At 44.2% G+C, this 9,785-nt stretch overlaps 1 protein-coding gene across 2 annotated transcripts in view; it reads left to right on the top strand.

The window, feature by feature from the left end:
• The first annotated feature begins 957 nt into the window (after window positions 1–957).
• The window catches only part of CNTLN (centlein), a 174,596-nt gene continuing 165,768 nt past the window's right edge, over window positions 958–9,785 (top strand). For both annotated transcript variants that reach the window (XR_014003283.1, XM_081176168.1), the window contains exon 1: window positions 958–1,115. Coding sequence is in view for 1 of the 2 variants with exons in the window: in XM_081176168.1 (XP_081032294.1) it covers window positions 996–1,115 (120 nt within the window). In the remaining variant the exon portion in view is untranslated. The remainder of the gene's footprint in view (window positions 1,116–9,785) is intronic.

Raw genomic sequence — 9,785 nt, 5'->3', positions numbered from 1 at the left:
AGAATTAGCCCCCCTTTCAGTGTTTCTAAGCAAAAGTTCACCCCTTTATGACACTGGAAATCAGGCTCTCTTTTTATTGGAAAAAAGTCTAAAAGATATACTTTATCCAGCAGGTAAGGCGGTTTTCCAAACTTTTCACGTTTTTGACTGACTTGTTAGACACGCACTATTTTGCGACGCAGGAATTTAGGTTTTACAAGCCAACTGGAGGTTATAAACTAACTCCTTATAAGAGATACGGACATAGACATAAATTGTAATAGCGAAATGTGTGGGGACACACCTAGTAACACTGTTTGGAAAGCTCTGAGGTAAGGAATTGTTCAAGGGGGAGGAAGTTAAAAACAACACGAGAGGGGAAGTCGAAAAAGAACCAAAGGGAAATTTATTACATTTTGGAGTGTATATGCGAACGTTTTTGAAATTTAATAGAATATAATGACTTTTCCCACAAATCCCTCTCAGTGTAAATTGGGCTTATTTCCAAACAAAACACCCAAAAAAATATTCTGTCACAAGCGTCTCTTCAGAGGCAACAGAAGCTGCGAAAGCACAGACTGAGGAGACGCACAGGAAAAAGAGCGGGAGTCTGACGCGCGAAAACTTGCGCATGCGCTGTAGCGACGCAGGGACATTTAAAAAGAGAGAAAGCACTTCCCCCTTCCGCTCCCCCCAATCCCCGCTCAGCAGCCGTTAAACAGGCGATGCGGGACGCGGCGTGCTTTTTCCTCTGGTTCCTATCGCCGCCCGCCCGCCCGCCCTCCCGCTCTGGAGAAACACATTTCGAAAGCAAGCAAAAGCGGGCAGAAGAAGGACGCGAGAGGGAGGCGGGACGGCGACGAGGAGGCGGGGCTTCGGTGGAGCCCTTCGTCTCATTGGTTCGCAGGCGCGCTTTCGATTTTCAGTGGCGCGCGAGGCGAAAGTTCATCTTTGCAGCCTCCCCCCCCCCACAACTGCCGCTCCCCCCCCCCCCCAGGAAGGGTTTTCTCCTCAACATGGCTTCTTCTTCCAAAGGCGGGAGGAAGAGTCCGGCTCCCGCCGCGTCAGCGGCATCGCGGGTCTTGGCCCTGGAGGAAGAAGTGCGGGGCCTGACGGAGGAACTGAGCCAGTGCCAGGTGGGTACCGGGGCGGAGGAGGAGGAGGAGGAAGGGGCGCAGGGCCTCCCTCACTCCTAGACCCATCATCCACTCGGCAGGCAGGCAGCAGGGGGAAATATCGCAGCTTTGTGGGGAGGGGTCCCCCAGAGGTCATCCAGTCCAACCCAGCCCCCCGACCAGGCAGGAGTCTCAGCTAAAGCATCCCTGACAGAAGGACATCCAACCCCCGCTTAAAATCTCCAAGGAAGGAGAGTCACGGAATCATGGCGTTCTGAAGTGGGGAGGGGCCCCCAGGGGTCATCCAGTCCAAACTCCACCCTCCGTGCTAGGCAAGAATCTCAGCTAAAGCATCCCTGACAGACTGACATCCAAACTTTGAATTTGTTCATTCCAGACTGGAGTATATATGATAACAACAAAAACAATAATAATAACAACAATTTATTATTTATACTCCGCCCATCTGTCTGGGTTTCCCCAGCCACTCTGGGCGGCTCCCAGCAGAATTAAAAGCACAATAAAACATCACATATTAAAAAACTTCCCAATACAGGGCTGCCTTCAGGTGTCTTCTAAAAGTCAGATAGTTGTTTCTTTGCTTGACATCAGATGGGAGGGCGTTCAACAGGGCAGGCACCACTACCGAGAAGGCCCTCTGCCTGGTCATAGAATTTATGAGTCCTAGAATTGTAGAGTGGGGAAGTCTACCCGGAGGTCATCTAGTCCAACCGCCCCCCCCCCATACCAGGCAGGAATCTCAGCTAAAGCATCCCTGACCGATGGCTGTTCAACCTTTGAATTTGTTCGTTCCAGACTGGAGTTTATATAATAATAATAACAACAATAATAATAACAATTTATTATTTATACCCCGTCAATCTGTCTGGGTTTCCCCAACCACTCTGGGTGGCTCCCAACAGAATATTAAACAGAATAAAACATCAAACATTATAAACTTCCCTAAACAGGGCTGTTTTCAGATGTCTTCTATAAGTCAGATAGTTGCTTATTTCCTTGACATCTGGTGGGAGGGTGCCACTACTGAGAAGGCCCTCTGCCTGGTCCTAGAATTTACAAGTCCTAGAATTGTAGAGTGGGGAGGGACCCCCAGGGGTTATCTTTGCAGGAATCTTTCACTCCTTGTGGGGCTCGAACCCTGGGCATGCCCCATCAGGCATGCCGTAGGAGCCACACGCTGAAGAGGGATCAGTTGTGCCAGGAGACACAAAAAAGTGAATGCAGAGCAAATACAGTGGAACCTCGGGTTACATACTGTCCTCCTTACGAATGCTTCGGGTAACGAGCTCCACTAACCTGGAAGTAGATGCTCCTGGTAGTGAACTTTGCCCCGGGATGCGAGCGGGAGTCGTGCGGCGGCAGTGGGAGGCCCCATTAGTGAAAGTGCAACTCAGGTTAAGAACGGTTTCGGGTTAAGAATGAACCTCCGGAGCAAATTAAGTTCATAACCGGAGGTACCACTATAGTCCCTGATGACTCAGGCAAGTAAGCTAAGCTACACACTATAAGGAAGGGAAACAAGAAGTAGTTATTGTGATGGCTTCTTTCTTCGTAAGGGCCTTACGATTTTTCATATGGAAACTGAGAAGCCTGCCATAAGTACGTTTTGGTCTGCAGATTTGGTTCCACTGCTTGAGAAAATCCAATACCGAGGCAAATTCCCATGCAGTCTTGTTGACTCCCCTGCATACAAACATTACAAAAAGCTTGTTCACACATTACTCTGAACACAGGTGCTGTGTTCTACACTTGCGCTTGTGTGCAAGTGTCTTCTGACTGATTTGTACACCACCACTGTTGTATACACAGATATTCCACCACTTGGTGAATGTTACATGTGAATGCTGCTAGAACAACTTGAAAAAGTTAAATATTATTAAATGCACGTATCACAGGTATGGAACCTCATTACAGTCATACCTCGGGATAAATACGCTTCAGGATAAGTATTTTTGGGTTGCGCTCTGCAGCGACCCGGAAGTAACGGAGTGCGTTACTTCCGGGTTTAGCCGCTTGTGCATTTGCAGATGGTCAAAATGACGTCACGCACATGCGCGGAAGCAGCGAAACGCGACCTGCGCATGCACAGACGTGCAATCACGTCTTACGTTCTTTTCAGGATGCGAACGGGGCTCCGGAACGGATCCCCGTTCACATCCTGAGGTACCACTGTAGTAAGTATTGATGATGGGACGACAGGTTAGCTTAGGGGGCGCATGGCAGACCAGGTGGCACATGTGACTTGCTCCTCCACCTTTTCACCACTGCTCCCTGCACCTGCCATCTCACTCAGCCTAATGTTAGCTCCCTGATATGAATATGTGATACCACTTTCATATTGCAAGCTCTCTGTTTGGTTGTTTAAATTCCACATTTTATTTTAGCGGTGTATGTAAAATGCCTTCTGATATTATGTGTGACATTGCTGCCTATGACAGCCTGGTACTGCAAGTCAGTAATAACTCCTTTGCTGGATGAAGTAGAAATCCTAGCTGGTGAAACATATTCTCAAAGGGCAGCTAGATGCATCTAAGAATCTCAAATGCAGTGTTTGATGATGATCATCCCCTATTTTATTTCATAGGCAGAGGTCACCTTTCTCTGAACATGCAGCTTCTGTTTTAAGCTATCATGACTAATAGCCATTGATGCACCTGTGAATTAAAAAAACCAATCTTGTGGCTATTGCTTCATTGTGTGTCATTAAATTCCTTACATTATTTATGCATTGCATGTAGTCTTCTTTTGTGTTTGTGTTCCCTGAATCTGCTGCCCAGTTACTCCCCTCTCTGTTTCTCCTCCTTTCTCCCAATTGCCACCAGTACGAGGAAAATTAACTATGTCAGCTCCCGGCCTGATCTGTGGATGTGTCAGGATAATGTTGGGTCTTTGGATCCTCTGAATCTTAGGATGCCTTGCCTTGTCCTTCCCTATGACCTGTAGAAGTCCATTAGTGGCACATCCTCTCTCACAGCACAGTGGCATTTATGCCGCTCCCCTCAGCTGGCCTCATAGAATTGTCGAGTTGGAAGGACCCCAAGGCCCTGCCCACAGCTGTCCCTGGTTGGGCTCAAACCACCAACCTTCTGGTTAACAGCCAGACACACTGACCCATTGTGCCACTGGGGGCTCCTTCATCTAAGTCTTTTTTGGGGGGTATATTTTCCAATTCTCTGACAGCATTGTGATTCTTGCTTTATTTTCAACCCATATCCTAATAATTCCTAGTACTTTCTTTACTTGCCCCTTTCAGTGAGCTTTCTGCTATGCCCTTAAAGACCTACTTTCTGGGTATGCGCAGCCATCAGAATTTATGTGCGTCGCTTTTTGCACTTACTGTTTTTCAGTCTTATTTGCCATTTTGTTGGCCAATCCAGCAGTTTGGAGAAATCCTTTTTCAAACTTTCCAGTATCTGTACTACCCTGAATAATTGGTGTCATCGGCAAACCTGGCTACTTTACTGTTCTCCCTTGACTCCAGATCATTTATGAATAAGTTAAATAGCACCAGTCCCAATACAGATCCTTAGGGGACCCCCTGTTTTCTACGAATTTATCTGGGACAGATGTTAGGCTGACTGGTCTGTAATTATGTGGATCCCCCCTGGATCCTTTTTAAAAAATTGATGCTGCATTGGCTACCTTCCAGTCCTTTTCTAAGAAGATTTATTTTAGTGATAAGTTGCATATTTTTGTTAAAAGATCAGCAGTTTCACATATGAGCTCTTTAGGAACTCTTGGGTGAATGCCATCCAGCCCTGGTGACTTATTTTTAACTTGCCATTTAGTTCTAAACCAGCTTCCTTTGTCACCTCCAATTGACACAGTTCATTGGAGTGGTTGTTCAAAAGTAGGAATCTCTTCCAGCATCTTCAGTAAGGACTGATGAAAATAATCCGTTGAGCTCTGACTTGCAGATAAGACCACAAGAGATACAATGCTGCCTCCTTCAAAAAGCTTTCATTAGTAATTTTTGGCATGCTATTTGCCACGATTCTGGTTTAGAAAAGCTTCTGCATGGTTGTTTGAAGGATATACTTATTCTTCACAGGCAGCTAGATAAGTGACTATGTGCAAACATCTGATTTACCTTTCTATAATTTCCCTGTTTCCCTACATCCTGCTATTGTACCTTTGTCTTCTTGTATCTGGTATACTGGAAAGCAACCACAGCTCAGTGACAGAACATATGCTTTGGATGCAGAAGTTCCTACCTTCATGCCCATCATCTCCAGTTAAAGGATATCAAGAAGCAAGTCCTGTTCCTATAGGGAAGATACACAGCTGCCTGTCAGAATAGACAATATTTGGCTAGACAGATCCAACAGTCTTCAGATGTTCAGGGTTTACATGCTTCTGATCTACTCAAGTATTTATTATTTATTTTTAAAATATGTGTCATGTATCTTAAGGCTGCAACCCTATAAAGTGGTACCTTGGTTTATGAACTTAATCCATTCTGGAAGTCCGTTCTTAAACCAAAGCATTCTTAAACCAAGGAGTGCTTTCCCATTGCAGGGGGGCTTGATTTACAAATGGAATACACTCAACAGAACATGTTCCGCTTCCAAGGCAGAGTTCTCAAACCAAAACACCTACTTCCGGGTTTGCAGCGTTCTTAATCCAAGTTGTTCATAAACTAAGCTGTTCTTAAACCAAAGTACCACTGTAGGGGCATACTTTTATTAGGCCAACCTAGCACTGGCGCTGTGCTCTTGTGGGTGTCATGTGACTTGCATAGGTGCATGGCTCTGAAAATGCGTGGCCCTCTTTTGCCTTGGGACACGTTGGAGGATATGGTGACACCATTTACATAACAAAAACTACCATAGAAATATCAACATTTTCAAAAGTAAGAGGTCCATGGCTTGGCTTTTTGAAAAGTGGGAACCTTTGGGCTAGTTACTCGTACATTACCAGTAGCCTTCAAAAAAAGTGCATTATGGATTAAATACAAACAAATTGACCCTGGTGTTCAGGCTCTGTACAATGATGAATATTCAGCTATCCCCTGAAACATGCATGTTCTCTTTCTGAAACCGCTGAACATCAAGCCTGAACCCACTGGGAGTGTTATTTGTCTTTGATGCTACATGTTTGCAAATGCAAGCTTTAAAAATATGGAAACTTTGATACAAAATTGATGTCAACAAGGACCACCTCAGCAGTGAGATCATAAACTCTTCAGTGCTCATAATTCTTTAACATTTTTATGAAAAGCTAGTTGAAATTTGAAGTAGTTTATTCTATCTGTACACCATTGTCACCTGCCAAACGGTGGCAAAGCACCTGCAATATTTTTCTTCATTCCTCTTCTCCCAAAATACAGATATATACAACACGATTATTGGTTTTGAATAGTTTTCATTTGGTTAGGGCCACAAGACCTGTGGAATATTGTCATTTGTCACTTCCAAGCCCACTCAAGGAATTATATGCTCGGAAGGGTGTGGGACAGAAGTGGCTTTCTCCAACACTTGTGAGGAAAGGGTCAGTCCCAAATTATTGACCTGGTTTTCTCATATTGATGGAATGAGTTTTGTCTTTAAATTTCACCTTTCCTCCAAGGAGCACAAGTTGGCATACACAGTGTGACACCTGGTCCCCAATTTTATTCTTGAAAAAAATCCGTGAAGTGTTAAACCAATAGAAGCTTATTTTCTGAGTTTCTAATTCTATTGTTATAAGATAACTATGAGCGATGGGCATTCCCCTCCCTCTCTTCCTATTGATGCTTTCTCCCCCATCCAGAAAATACCCCAATGCTCTAGAGCAGAATTTGGGTGCTACAAGAAGGAAAAAGGAAAAGGAAGCCCTGTTTGCTTGAGCAGAAGTTCGTTGTGCAATTGAGTATCATCCATTATTTTGCACAATCTAAGTATGTTATGCTTGTAGCCCAAGGGATTGTTTCACATAGTTCCTAAAGTGATCATTGTCTTTGACCCTAGGTTTTGCAGCTATGGTGGATTGAGATCTATGAGGCTTATCAGTGGTTCTATCAGTGGCTTATCACCAAAGCTGTGGCTCTCTATAGATGCTAATGCAGATTTTCTTCCTCTTGAGTTTGTTGTCTGATAAATGATGTTCCAACACTGCAATGAGCTACAGAGTGCTTAACAGTTAAATTTTCTCTATTTAGCCACATCAACTCTCAAAAGAATGTGCCAAGTATATCTGTTTGGCTAGGCTATCTGTATCCTGGGATTTCACAGAAATTCTACATTGAAAACCGCTTTGAAATTTACAGACAGATGAACACTATGCAAATGCTGAGCATCATTAGGAAGCAAGGAACAATAAAAGATTCCCATCAGTCCAATGGATGTTCTGACCGTTAGAATTCACTCCATTCCCTGAACCAATGATCAAATGCAGAAATCCTGATTTCTCAAGTTTTGCTCACCTAGAGGATAGCTGTGTTAACCCATAGGGATGTATGTAATTTTGGTATTCTATGTACCGGTATTTTTTCACTAGGTTTCATTTGTTCATGCTGAGTTCTCTGAAACAGTAACTCATTGAGGGTACAATCCACATCTTTATTCAAAAACTTATAGCCTATCTTAATGGCTAAAGTGAACTCTCAAGAAAATAGAAACAAAATGACAACCCCAAAACATATCCCAGTAAGTGCCCTAATCTGGGTCAGCCCAGCTGATAGCTTGCAGACCCAAGATCCAAGATATGGGCAGGCCCTGCCAGTGTGTGGAAGCACTAGGGCAACTTTGGTTAATTTTAGCTATGATTTTTTTTTTTTGGGGGGGGGGGAGACAACCTCAAACCATGGTGTAACATATTTCTCTAAGCTATAGTAGAGACTTAGCATAGTTTTGATCCAGACATGACAATAATCCACTGTTAATTCACAACAGAATTAAAAGCATCCCACAAGCTTCTTTTTGGCCACTTTTGAGAATAGGATGCTTGCTGGATTAAATGGGCCTATGGCCTGATCCAGCAGGGCACTGCTTATGTTCTGGTGTCCTTGCTGCTGTGCCAGAGGAGGAGAGGAGAAGGGGAAGTGGATGAATGTGAGCCTTGTGCAGATAAACTACAAACTATGGCTTAATGTTTTGTCCAGACCAAATCAAAACACAGGCCACTTCCCACTTACACAGGGGTTAAGTTCCGGGCCCCCGCGCACATAAGTGAAATTGCGTAAAGTTGGCAGCACCCTCTAAACATGTTTTAAATGCTCTCTCTGTCACGCTTTCTTCAATCCATATCAAAAATACTGTATCCAAAAATATGTGCAACTAGAATTGGAGCTCTGGGGCCGGCAGGAGGGTGGAAGATGCGTGGGAAAGCGGTTGCTGCTGCTGCTGCTGCACTACCCTGCACATCATCTGTTAGGCAGGGAGGCTGAGCAGCGTAAACAAGCCCCCCTGTGCCTCTGGTCTCCTTGGGGCTTCATCCGCCCTCACCAGCGTCCTCTTTGGGCTCCAGGGAGGGTCTTCTCATGAGCTATGAGGACTCTCCAGCTCTCTCACCATTTCCAGGTTTGAAGTATTTCCTGATGCCGTGCATATACACGGTCACAAGTGAGTAGAACGTGCATCAGTGGGAGGGTGGCTGTATAAGAATAGCCTGTGGCCTCCCCAGTCCAGCAGCAGGTTCTCATGGTGTTCAACAAGGTGCCCACAGGAGGTCTGTAAGCAGGGCCTGAGCTCAACAGCATACTCCCCTTGCTTGATTTCCAACCACTGGTATTCAGAAGTATAGGCATCATGGTCAGTAGCTATGGATAGCCTTATTCTCCACAAACTATCCCAAGCCTTCCATGGTTCCAGTTACAGATAGGTAGCCGTGTTGGTCTGCCATAGTCAAAATAAAAAATTCCTTCCAGTAGCACCTTAAAGACCAAGGTGCTACTGGAAGGAATTTTTTATTTTATCCCAAGCCTTGTTGAACATATCTTCCACTCCCTCACTCATCTATTTTTCTAACAAGAACCAGTCTGAAAGATGTACTTGCTTGTGGCCCTGAGCATTTACTTGAAGCTTCATAGACTTTAGAATGGAAGATTTACATGAACTGAAATGTGCTTCTCAGCTCTTTCACAGGTGGCTTGTTTCAATTGTTGGTGTATTTTTTTAAATGTTCATCAGTTTCTTTCACTCAGTGAGGCAAGTGAGAAGCAAGAGGAATCAAGCTGTGTTGAGCAAACCTTGCAGCTATGTTGCAGGGGCAATGTGTTTGCCAAATTCCTGGCTAGCTCTGCTGAAGTAAATACTTGAAAGTGTTCTTTATTCTGCAGCATTTGAAAGTCCTTTTTAAAGATCAAGTCCTAAGAGCTCTGTTTGTTTAGTAATCCAGTCAAGCATAGTAGTAGTGCTGTCTTAATTAACATGCTACGTTTGAATCTTGGATCTAAGAGATTTGCAGCAATATGAACTGGCTGTAATAATATTATTTTTAAAATATTGCTTTAGATGAGCTGTCTTGGACTATTTTTTTAAAAAAAAGAAAAGGTGGGTTATCAATTGTTAAAATAAATCAATAAGATAAGTTACACTGAGATGGTCCCTTAGCCTGGTCCTCACTTTTTTCTGGGATCAGGTCAGGAAAAAGGGCAACAAAATACAGCCTGATTCAGTTGGCCAGCCTGGATACCAGGACTTTGCAAGTTTTCCATCTTCCCCTGGAGATTTGTTCTGTGCAGCCAAGAAT

This window comes from Podarcis bocagei, assembly GCF_964188305.1.
Source record: "Podarcis bocagei genome assembly, chromosome: 17".
NCBI classification, from domain to species: domain Eukaryota; kingdom Metazoa; phylum Chordata; class Lepidosauria; order Squamata; family Lacertidae; genus Podarcis; species Podarcis bocagei.
This window is presented reverse-complemented; position numbering and strand designations above follow the sequence as displayed.